We start from the raw sequence: 12607 nt of genomic DNA on the forward strand, positions 1-12607 counted from the left end.
GCACCATGTAATTAAACGTAGTCTACTATACCCACACATACTGCTGCTTAGGATTGTTATATTGAGTGTTCATGGTGACTTTGTGGGACATCACTTTGCACCTTAACAAACACATTTTTAATTCCTGAATGTTACTATACACATTCAGGTTTTACGTCAATATATGTGCAGATTATAGAATATGATGCATCATTTTCAACCAGATGAAACATATAAACACTGCATATAACAATCAAATAAATCAAATTCTATTAACATAACACAGAGAGGATCCATTATGTTGCAGGTTTAACACCTTTTATACTTCAGGTACATTTCGCTTCATACTTTAATAACTTATTTTAGTTTATAATGAAGTAAACTAAAGCACATGATTAGAGCTCTGCTGCAGGTTGCAATGCAAGTAGTTCTTCATAAAAATGAGGTAGGTGTTAAATCAGAGTCTCTGTTTGTTGTGACCTTTTTTTTTACACCTACTATACAATGCCTTCAAAACGTCAAACATTTTATGAGATGCACAGCTCAGCTGAGACCTCATAAAACCATACAGTCATGTAGTGACTCACATAGAGATGCTTTGCACTGTGTGTGTGAGTACAGAGGGGGGTCTGGACTCCAGCTGGTTAACTCTGCCTAAATATTTAAGCTATGATACACGGTAAAACAATCCCCCATCACTCACAACAACACTGTAGTCTAATTCTTCGGTTGCAGTCGAGTGTCTGTACCTCAGCACAGAATCAAAAACAAAAGCAGTTGTGTGACAGAAGTTAAGCTGCTGCTACGTGTGTCTGGTCGATAGAGCTGAGCTGCTGGAGATCGGCTGAACTTCAAAGACAACCCTGGTGGCCTAAACCTTCAGAGACTAGCACGGAGCAATTATCCTTTATCTGAGGAATTCAATAGTTCACATTTGACATGTATTTGTACTACTTATTTCAGCCCTAATGACTGTGAGAGTGTAGTAGTTGGACTTACAGCACCTTGTGACTACTGTAGTCATTTTAAACATTCGGTTTTAGCATTGGGAGGTTTTTTTTCTGCACATTTAACTGGTTTGAATCTGTACAAATATCTTGTCTAACTAATATCAACTGGATGAATTTGGTAAAAATAAATCAGTAAGCATTTTTAATGACACACATCTTTGTGTCATTAAGACATAAATATTTCTGTGACAGTTTTTAAAAGCCAACACTGACTTGAGTTACATGTGTCTGGTTGTCATCATACATACTACAAATTTTGCACATAGTCTCTGAACTTTTCATGATGGATTTAGAGGAAGAGGCTCGGCAGATAAAACCAAACTCATCTCTGTTATGAAGAGGTTTATTTTTTTTAATGAGAAGTCTTTGTTTTTAAAATTTGGAGGAGAGAACATGAATAAACTGTGTTACACTGACACTGGTTACTGTATGCACGAAATAACCAAAACTACAACAGTACTAGCTGCATCCTACAGTATCTCACTAATAATATCACAGTGACCAAGAAGCTGCACAGTTCAGGACCCCTCATCGACTTTTACACTGTTGTCAGGGGAGACCGGAGGATTTAAAACGCGCTCTCCTTCAGATTCTCTCAGCCCTCCGTAGCCTTTTTACTGGGACCTGAAGGAGAGGGTCGGTGTTGATTGAAGCCTGAGTGATATAAAAACCTCTCCATCTCCATCCCTCTCCAGTCGTAACAGGCATCTATTGTACCTAATCCTCACTCTCCTGCCTCCTCCTCTCAGACCTCGACCAAATTTTACTCCAGGCAACGCAGAGCATCTGTCAGACAGCTGAAAGTTGGAGAGCTAATCTCAACTTTCCCTTTCAGCACATAGCATATCATTAGAGCTATACAGTAGTACTAGAGCTCAGAGCCGTTTAATCAGACTGAATTACTTCTCTTCTATTAGTCAAAGTAGTATTGTATTATGTAGTCAAGCTGTTTCCAGAACAGCTCGACTTTTTAGTGCTGGCTAGTTTTAATTAGAAGTGATGCAAAGATAGAAACTGAGCTACAGATGAGATCTGACTGGGTTCATTAGTATCTAAAGACATGCAAATCTAGAGAGGAGGCCTTTATTATTTTAATAGCACAAAATCCATTTAAACAAACTAGCACTGAAATAAACAGTGTTACTAAAATCAAAGATTGACTACAGTAAAGCACGGTGTGGTTCTTTCTGCAGCAAAGATGTGCATCAGTTTTACTGGGGCATAGATAATGCAAAGAAAACAAGCATTTGCAACCACACAGCAAGAACCATGCCTGAGGATAAAACCCATGAAACACAGTCGAAGGCATCTGAACTCAGAGCTGATCTTAAGCACTTGTACTCGTCCGAGTGCAGAACCAGGTCATCTGGTATTTAATTCATTGACTGACATTTCAGTGAATCCAATGGCACATTTGGTGCGAGTGTCCTAGGATGAGTAGTTTGTGATGTCAAAGAAATTAACCCAAACCCAGCTTTATTCTATAGTTATGTTACTTTAACAGATGATGCTCTCTTACTGAGAGTTACTGAGCATGATAAGATTTTGAATTGTACTATATAAAACTGAATACATCCAATAATATATAATAATGGAAACTATGGCTGAAATATGTTGATATATGCATCAATATTCATAGAAAACTAACATTTTTCTTGGATATAAATGGTGCTTTTAACCACTTAATACTGTATTGTCGGACTTATTTAGACGTCCCACAAATAAGTCCTGTAATGTAATGGCCAGCATGATAATCTTTGCCGCAATAATTGAGCGGCTGTCTTCCTGTTTGAAGCAAAGAGCTTTCAGATACTCTGAATGTGGTTCAAGCCTGGAGGCAACAGAGAGATGTTCATGCTGGGGAGTTATTCTATGTCCATAACTGGCCTGTCAGTCAGTATCAAAATAAGGCATGCTGTGATTATTAAATGGTCTCATATGTTGTGTACATTACACATAACAGCTTTTCTTATTTTAGTTAATAATCTTGAAAATAACATTTGATTTGACCAAAATTCAGTGTATTAAAAAGGTGAACGTAGCAAACAGCATGTTGACATTGTCATTGCTTTAAACATGCATTTAGTTACTGTAATTAAGTTTCTCCCGAATTAACAGCATTAGTAAAAATTTATCAACAATTATGAAGTGGGGTCAAAGTTTTAGCAGGTATTAAAATATGAAATATCACATCTTACATACATTGAATTGTTCACACAGTCATGTAACAACTTGTGGTGTAGTTAATATTACCAATTATTAATCCAATACAATACAACACAGTTCAGGTTTTTAAAGGCCAAATAGACTTCCTATGTTCCAGTAAATAAAATAAATTAAAACACTCTCTTTGCTGTATTACAGTGACATTTCTATAAGAAAAAGATAAAAAGATGAAACGAGTTCACAGCATGAGCAGCACACAAACCGGTTTCTTTTGTTAGATTTCAGCATCACCTTTCTTTCTTGAAGCCTCCTGTTATATTTGTTTTCAGAAATAATGATTTAACCTACAGCAGGTTTATTTTTTTTAAAAGACATTTTATAACACGCAGGTGAACAATGAACTGCATTTCAAGTTTATTTCCAGCTCTTTACATCCTGTACTTTCATTCACAAATGATCAGGTCCTGAGCTCCTTGCCTCTTCTCCTTGATGGTGTTCCCGTCTCTCGTTCACTCTCTCTGTGTTCAACAGGTGCATGAAGATACCTGGGGCCCATGATGGAGGCATGGCCAACAGTGGCTTGGGTCCTGCTGCTAACCACCATTGCTGACTGGCTGAACACTGCTCAGTCAAGGGACTTCACCATGAAGGACATAATACTGCTACATCCATCAAGTAGGAGCATAATAATACTGCAAATGAGAGAATATAGTCACATCATGTCTATCCCACAGTGTAATAAGGTTTGTGTCCGTGCTCCACAGCTACACCTCACCCTGGTGCCTTCAAGTGCTTCACATGTGAAGATGCTGCAGATAACTACGAGTGTAACCGCTGGGCACCAGATGTGTACTGTCCAAGAGGTACATGTTCAGTATCATCTGTATAAAACTGGTATGGCTCAGTTTTTCTCACTTGCAGCTGATCTTAACGTGCTGTGTTTTCCAGGAACTAGATACTGTTACACGCGCCACATGATGGATAATCAAGGAGACAGTGTTTCTGTGACCAAGCGCTGTGTCTCCATGGAGCACTGTCTGTTGACAGGCTGTGATGATGTTCCTTCTAATGGAAATCGGGTGTGTGTGTGTGGACCCTCTGGGCTAAATTGATATATTTGTACATTCAGTACATCTTCTCAACAGTTACATCTCATCCGTCAGGTGTGCTCGTCCTGCTGTGAGGGAAACATCTGTAATGTGATGGTGCCGAGGAACGAGAGTAGCGCAGTTTTCTCCTCAACTTCTCCTCTGATCAGCTCGAGCAAGAAGCTTCATCCTGCAGCACTGAGCTTCATCATCAGCATCTTCACAGCTGCACGTGTTTGAAGGGAAACTCAGCATCTGTAGTGTAGTAAAAAAAAAAAAAAAAAAAACACTAACTAAAGGCACTAAAAGCACTGATGTTTCAGGAAGTTAGTGTCCAGGCTACTACTGCAGCATAGTCCCTTCAAATGTGTTTTCCAATATGTACATTTTCTTTGAACTAATTGATAATTTATTTATGTCCAGTTGTAACAGTATTACTGTAACCATGCCAGTCAGTATTTTTTACAGGTTCTATTAATATTAAATTGCTTGTTTTTGTATGTAATTATTATGAGTGCTTTGTTAGTGTCTCCACGACCAAGAACCATAAACTATTATAAAAACATGCACAATGACAAAAATACACATAATAACCACAACGCATAATAAACAAAACAGAACCCACAGAAACATACAAATACAGGTAAAGATTCGCGTGTGTAGAACATTATGGCGTTCCACAGGTGTGTTCTGGAGTTCTGGTTCCTTATGATGAATTCTGTTCTATGGTCGCTCTGATCTCAGCACAGACACAGAGTAAACAGATCTCCTCAGAGAAAGCTACGGAGAAATACCAAACATAGAGAACATCCTGGATAGTGATTCAGACAATAAATCATGTGTCGACCCAGAAGATGAATATTTCCAGGTTATATCAGATGAACTGGGAGAAATGAGGTGTAGTGATCTGGACGTGCCTCTGTTCACATCACAGGTCTTCGAACCAGTCATCAAATCATTTCTACCCAACATCACAAATGAGTAAGTCACAAGTCATTGAGTAAACCAGCAGCATAAATCACAAACAATAGTCCAAAGGTGTGTTCTCTTACTATTTCCTAACCTTTTCTCCCAGGCAGTGGACGTCCTTGACAGATGGACACACTGACACGCAGACGGCCATTCTTCTATCCAACGTTTGTGATCAGATTGTAGATTTAATCAGCGGCTTGGTCCTGGAGGTTGTGTCTCCCCAAGTTATTGCCAAGATGCACAGCCAGTTTGACCTGGACGGTGCCAGCAGCTCCTCAGACACTTCCACCAGAATGTAAGTTAAACGTATGCACAGACAAACACTCACGTCTTCTTCTCAAACACACATAGAAGGTTATTTGACTGATGTGTGATTGTGTCTTTTTAAGAGACAGAAACTTTTACAGAGTGACAGAGGAGGACATGCAAGCCAGCCTTGGAAACTCATTTCGCCTCTGCTTTGGCGCAGCGTTGGGTGTCACACAGCAGAAGTCGTACGACTCTGAGAGGCTGGTTGAGATGTTAGCAGCAGATGTGAAGATGAGGGTGAACCAATCACTGGCTCTAATCAGTGAACCAGCCTCTATCACACAGCTGGATGGGGCTGCTGCTGAATTGGAAAGATATACGTCTGACGCTGAGGATATGGTTTTTCACATCGTCCATATATTGAGAAGATGCGAAATAGCACAAAGGTTTGAGATGAGTTGCAAAGATTGCCCGGACAGCGATTATTCAGACTGTTCCTGGTCAGATGAGGTGACAGACGAAGAGGAGTTCTACTTTGCAGATTCAGAAAGAGTCAGCACTGAAGAGGAGTTGTCACAGCAAGACACCGCTTTTCTCACTGCGTTTCTTAAAAAGCTGATAGACCACATTACTAACACCAAGACATCCAGACTCAACCTGGACTTAGATAGGATGTTGTCATGTCTCAGAGAGAAGGCTGTGGGAGAATTAAGTTACAATCTCCCAACAACTGTTGGAAACATCCACATCCCCGTCTGTAAAAAGCTTACTCAGCAGTTTGGATCTGCAAAGCTGCTGCAAGCTGCCATGATGTCAAATGAGGGGACGTTTGAAGAAGCTGTTGTCAAGATTTTAAAAGCACAGCTGCAGAAGACAGAAGAAAATGTCAGCTTTTTGAAGAAAGTGAGGCGGTCTTTCTGTAAGAGGATCAGCAAAGTTGCTCCACTCTGTGAAGAGAACATATCAGTGTCTCCCAGTGAAGCCATCAACCAGGACAAAGAGCCGACGCTCACGAAGAAGAAATGCCCTGCTGTCATCAAGATGCTCCCACCTGTCGCCAGGACTTTGATACAGACGTTAACCTGCTGTATCAGCAATGGATCAAAAGATCACTAGGACACAGAGGTGTTCTCCAAACCTGCATGTTTCTCTCAGCATCTTCTGTTTTGTACTCATCTTGAAAAAAAACAAAACAATAATTTGATCTTTTTCAAGATGAATACACACTTGGAAATAAAATTACAGTGATTAGCCCTCTTCTTTTATTTATTTTTTTGAGATTTATCAAGTTTAGATTCAAATGAGTCGCTTGTGTGCAGTAAATGTAATGCTAATTAAATACCAGATGGTGAAAGATAACATCACTCTCATACACACAAGATGAATCTACAGGGCTCACAGACCAAATAATAGATTACAAGATTCTGGTGTTTTTAACCAAAGCATAAAATGAAAAATACAGTACTGAAGAGAAATTTGGGTCATTAACTTCCAAACTGATTAAAGACTGTGTTTATTAAATACATTTTTAACGCACCTTGGTCTTGGTCACTCACACTGACATACATACAACTTTAAAAATCCATAACTATTTGCAACAAGAGATGGTCTGAAAATGTTGCCTGAATCTGTTTGCATCTGCTGCTGCTACCCAACATGTTAGTTGGTTAAATTATTACATTTAGGATGTTTTTAAGATTAAGTTCAGTCATAACCATGTTAAGAAAACTGTAAAAATTTCATTTGTAGAACTCAGATAACCCCCAGAAAAAAAAACTTCATCACATGACAAGTCACTTTATTAGTTCAGCAGCTCGGACAAGTGTAGTGCTTCAACTGAAACAGTTTCAACTCTTCTTCAGATCCTGTGCAACAGATAAACACTGTTTACGGAAAGTGTCGATAGGTGTTTTCACATTACTCGCAGCTGGCTGAGTATGTCTGAAGGGTTTCTATTTCATATCCGTCATTTTAACATCATAAAACACGGATAATGTGAACCTCCAAGACTTCTCAAATGGGAAAGACGTATAAATATATAATTTATACGTATAAACTTGACCAATCAGAGACAGCACAGAAGTCTGTATTAGTCTCTCAGTCAAGTTCTTAATTATACTAACTGTGTCTCGCTGCTGTGTGCGGCAGTAAGACAAACTCTGCACAATCTTCCACTGATACAAACCATGTACCAACAATAGCCGACATTAGCTTGCCAGCATCTTCAAATCATAAATAAAGGCCCTGTGTTTGGATTTAGCTCCATATACATACAATTTAAATAAAAGCCTATTCCTCATCATCAAGTATGTTTGAAAGTCCTTGTAGCCTGGCAATGGCAGCACTGTGAGTAGGTGCGTTGGTAAAAACCGTCCCTACAAACAAGGGCGTTCCTTTCAGGACATGTTGAATAACTGTGCAGGAGGCCGACACCTCGATGTGAAAGCCTAAATGTCTTAGCTCCTCATCTGTTTGCAGCGTGGTCTGACTGGATGGAGATGCAAAGAACTGTGGAGCACAAGTAAAAATAAACAACTATTATATTAATTAAATATTAATGTTGCACATCTGTAACAAAGTTCTATATTAGTCTAGATCCTCTGTGTTTACTCAGTGTATTGTACAATACATACATTTCAATACCACTGACTCTCAAAACAAACTTAATACAGTGCATCCAGTATTCACACTTAATTTCTTCTACATTGTTATGTTATAGCCTTTTTCCAAAATAGACTGAATTCATTGCTTTCCTCAAAAAACCACAACAACATAATGTTAACGTGAAAACTCAACATTGTTTTTGAAAAATAAAAAAACAATCAGATATACATAATTATTCACAGTCTTTGCTCAATATTTTGTTGAAGCACCTTTAGCATCAATTACATCCTCAAGTCTTTTTTAAGTATGATACAAGCTTGGCACATCAATTTTTTTGGACAGTTTTTCTCATTCTTCTTTGCAGCACCTCTCAGGCTACATCAGGTTTGATGGGGCGCATCGGTACAAAGGCATTTTCAGATCTCTCCAGAGATGTTCAATAATCGGGTTTAAGTCTAGGCTCTGCCTGGACCCCTCGATTACATTCTCAGTACCGTAGTAACGCCTTTGTTATCTTGGCATTCAGTGAGGACTGGTTTCCGCCTGGCCACTACCATACAGGCCTTACTGGTGGAGTGCTGCAGTGATTGTTGTTCTTCTGAAACGTTCTCCCCTCTCCACAGAGAAACGCTGGATCTCTTTCATACTGACCATCGGGTTTTTGGTCTCCTCCCTGACTAAGGCTCTTCTTTCCCAATCGCTCAGTTTGGCCGGATGGCCCACTCTAGGAAGAGTCCTGGTGGTTCCAAGATTCTTCCATTTACGGATGATGGAGGCAACTGTGCTCATTGGGATCTTCTGCTGCAGTAATTTTTCTGTACCCTTCCCCACATCTGTGCCTCAATACAATCTGGCAATTTCTGAGACTTCATGGTGTAGTTTATGCTCTGCACTGTTAACTGTGGGACCTTATATAGACAGGTGTATGCCTTTCCAAATCATGTTCAATCAAACCAAACAAATTGTCGAAACATCTCAAGGATGATAAGTGGGATCAGGATGCACCAGAGTTCAATTTTGAGACTGTGAATTTTTTTTTTTTTTTAATTAAAAAAGAAAAAAAATAATAATTTCACTTTAACATTATGGGGTGTTTTCTTCTAGAATTTTGAGGAAAATTATGAATTTAATCAATTTTGGAATAAGGCTGTAACATAACAAAATGTGGAAAAAGTCGCTGTGAAAACTTTCTGTATGCACTGTATCTCACTCAGGTTAAAACAACAGTTTTTACATTTTCAAGATCATTTTTGTAGCAGATTTCTGTATACTAAAAAAAATCAAAGAAAATCTATAACAAATGAATCCCAATTGCTAGAAATCCTGAGGATCCTCACAGAGTGACACATTCACATGGAGAATCCAGACAGAATTTAAGGAAGCTTTTTTTTATCAAGGACAAAAAAAGTTCCTTTAGAAATTTAAATTGTGAGCAGCAGAGCAATGAGTATGACATGACTGAGGTACACATGTATCCTCACCTTCTTAACCCTTTTAATTTTAATACCTTTTTCTTTTTGGTTGCAATGCATTGTAGTTATGCTTCGAGACCACTGAGTCAAATGTTGAAATACCAGAACTAACATTCCCCTGTGTTTTCTGTTAATACCTCACTAACACAACACTACTGAAGACAAATGAACTCACAGGTGCGCCTGTTGTTGGGTCAATGAAGTCTGCCCAGTATCCTGCAGTCCACAGAGCGAAACACATCTCCTTAGCACCACTCATAAACTGTAGTTGGGAAGAAACAAAACAGCAGCCGCTTCAAGTTTATGCTGCTCACAAACATTGAATGTTAACGTAAAAATATCACAGGACTGACTTTATGAAGCAGCTGATCTCCGTCCTGCTCAGCTGTCTCCTCACGCCGATTGCTTCTCTGTGTAACTGTCACAACTGTGATGGAAGTTGTGGGCGCCGTGGGGAACAACACCTCCAGATCTGACAAACATTTGTATTATTAATGGTAATGACTCACAGTATAAGATGATTCTACTGACAGGAGTTATTACTGAATCCCCATTACTTACCCTTTCTTAACAGCTCAGGGCAGGAATTTATGGAGCACTCTGTGTCTTTTTGATTAAAGTACTGCTCAGCTTTCTGAACTCTTGCAGATATAGGACCAAGTTTTCCCTGGGGAAAACACAAAAGCACAGGTTTCAGCCACATATTTAGTTACAACAGTGTCCACTGGAAAAGTAGTCTTGTTAGTCAGTTATTCTATTCCTTTCTAAACATTTTTATTTTTTATATTACGACACAAAATCAAATCCCAGTATTACTACTAAAGATATAGCAGTTTCTTAAACATCGCCAACTATTACAGGTGATTATGAAATGTGTCACTGATTTGCTTTTGTTTACTCTTAAAAAATACATTCTGGGGAAGAAATGCTAAAACTTATATTGATTTATGCCCTATAAGTGTCATACAGATATCCACACCAGTCTGCTTAAACTCTTGCATTTTTAAATAATAATTAAAATAATAATATTAATAAAATTTCAAAATAAAAACTAAGGACAGGCCTTGCCCTGATATTTATTTAATAACTAATAAATGGTTCAAAAACTTACGTTGAACTCATTGACAAACTGTGCCAGTATAAATTGGTGTCTCTCTGTGCTGCTTGGAGTCGTCAGTACGTCAGGCACCATAGTGCGAACTAGAGGTTTCTTTTGGTCTGCCATGCCTTCCAGGTGGCAGTCAAACCCAACATTGCCTGGTAACTGAAAGCGCTGGTCCTGAGGTCCAAATGGTCCCATGTTCTCATCAGGCCACACAGTCCTGGGGCCTGCGGGGGACATGACAGGCAAACTGAGGGCTCTTTGCCGTCTTACGTTTAGTTTTGCTTGATGTTGAAAAGCATATCCACACACTGCCTGTCTCACCATCCCGTCTCTACATGTAACTTTGGAAACAATTCTGGAGAAAGTAGGAGGAAGCAACCAACTAAAACTAAGTTGTATGAACTCTTCTTAGACATCAAATACAATAATAAATGTACACTATGGTTATATTCATTAGTAACTTGTGACTAATTTACTCCTCGACTCACCTGAATGTGTGGGGGATACAGCTATGTAAGGCTCATCTGAGCTTGCAGCAGAAAAGTTCCTGGTTTTACAGACCCTGAGAGCTCCTAAGGCTTGGCGTCCAGCGGTACGAGATAGGACCAGCCTGCCTCGACTACACAGCACCTGAAGAGTGAAAACACCGTCTGTTTATCTCCAGCATCATTTTAAGATAAACCACATGAATGAGGCACAGGAGTAATTTCCTTGCCCTTGAGCCTTTCTGCTATATACTCCTGTATTTGTGCACCACCATATTAATAGCCAACAGACAGTTATTTACCTGAATAAATATTTTTTTTTTAGAACTGAGCAAGTGACAGTAACATTTTATATTCTGTGTGCAGTGTTTTAATGATAATATATTGTGAAACCTGTCGTAATTTTAATTGACACTTTTACAAAAGAGTGTTGATTTGAGAAGGAGATGTCACTTACGCCGCTGGACATTGTAGTCGCTCTTCTGTTTTGTACTTGTAACCTGTTGGGTAAAAATACGTCAACTATTGAAAAAAAAAAGACGCCTCATACTGTACTTTACACTGAAACAACATGCTGCAGCTGTCTATACGACTAGCAGCTAAGGTTACAGTTCATGCTAGTTACTCTAACATGCAAACATGATGCAATGGCTGTGTTATCTTTCAGGAGGCAGAAAAGGCAGCAAGAGACAAAGATATTGTTTAGTTTCTTCATAATTAACAAGAGCAGTGAACCTTTACATATATGAATTTACACATCAGAGAGGTTCAACACAAACAAAATAGCTAACTAACCTAGCTGCTACCGTTAGCACGTTGTTAGCTAGCGTTAGCTGACATTGTAGGTCAGCTGATATGTTGTTTTGACTCTTCCAATGTGAAATTAGACAAAATAGCATACATCCTAAGTTTACTCTTAAATTAAAGACTTACTATTGCTAATACAACACATATACATAATTCTGTTAATGTGATTACACTATAAAAAGTACATGTTGTTCTTACCTGTCAAGCTGCACGTCTACAACTTTTCGCTTTCGCAAAACAACTACGGGAAGTGACGAGGGACAAATGGCTCATGCGCAGATTGAATAACAATTGCGTCAACAAATGATCTACAATTGTAAAAAAGATGAAGTGATGTGAGCGTCAATATGTGTTTTAAAATGTATTTAACGATCCACCAATCACTGTATGTAATATTTGGTTATTATTAGTTGATAAAACACCAGACTTTTAGTGCTTCGAGACGCACATGTCACACATTAGGTACTAATAACTGTGTTTTTCCGTATCTACACAAGATGGCAGCAAATTAACACTAAACAGCACAAATAATTTGATGGTGACATCAGTACCTCCCGTTTATCTTCACACTGTGTCCAGGATGCTATTTGGCTTTCCTGATTATTTAAAGTTTTCATTGTGTTAAATTATTTTCCATAAACAGGAGACAGAAAATCTATTTTTCATGAAT

General features: G+C 38.7%; 1 protein-coding gene across 1 annotated transcript; it reads right to left on the bottom strand.

Annotated features, from left to right (window-relative positions):
• Positions 1–7245: 7245 nt before the first annotated feature.
• mmadhca (metabolism of cobalamin associated Da) lies at positions 7246–12179 on the bottom strand. Its single transcript, XM_026364496.1, has 8 exons — positions 12136–12179; positions 11588–11630; positions 11134–11275; positions 10652–10869; positions 10102–10207; positions 9894–10012; positions 9716–9802; positions 7246–7972 (listed from the first exon to the last, which is right to left on the bottom strand). Exons 2-8 carry the CDS (start codon positions 11597–11599, stop codon positions 7754–7756), a joined length of 903 nt encoding a protein of 300 aa, XP_026220281.1. The 5' UTR covers positions 11600–11630; positions 12136–12179; the 3' UTR covers positions 7246–7753.
• Positions 12180–12607: the final 428 nt, after the last annotated feature.

Source organism: Anabas testudineus, chromosome 2, assembly GCF_900324465.2.
Source record: "Anabas testudineus chromosome 2, fAnaTes1.2, whole genome shotgun sequence".
Taxonomy (NCBI): domain Eukaryota; kingdom Metazoa; phylum Chordata; class Actinopteri; order Anabantiformes; family Anabantidae; genus Anabas; species Anabas testudineus.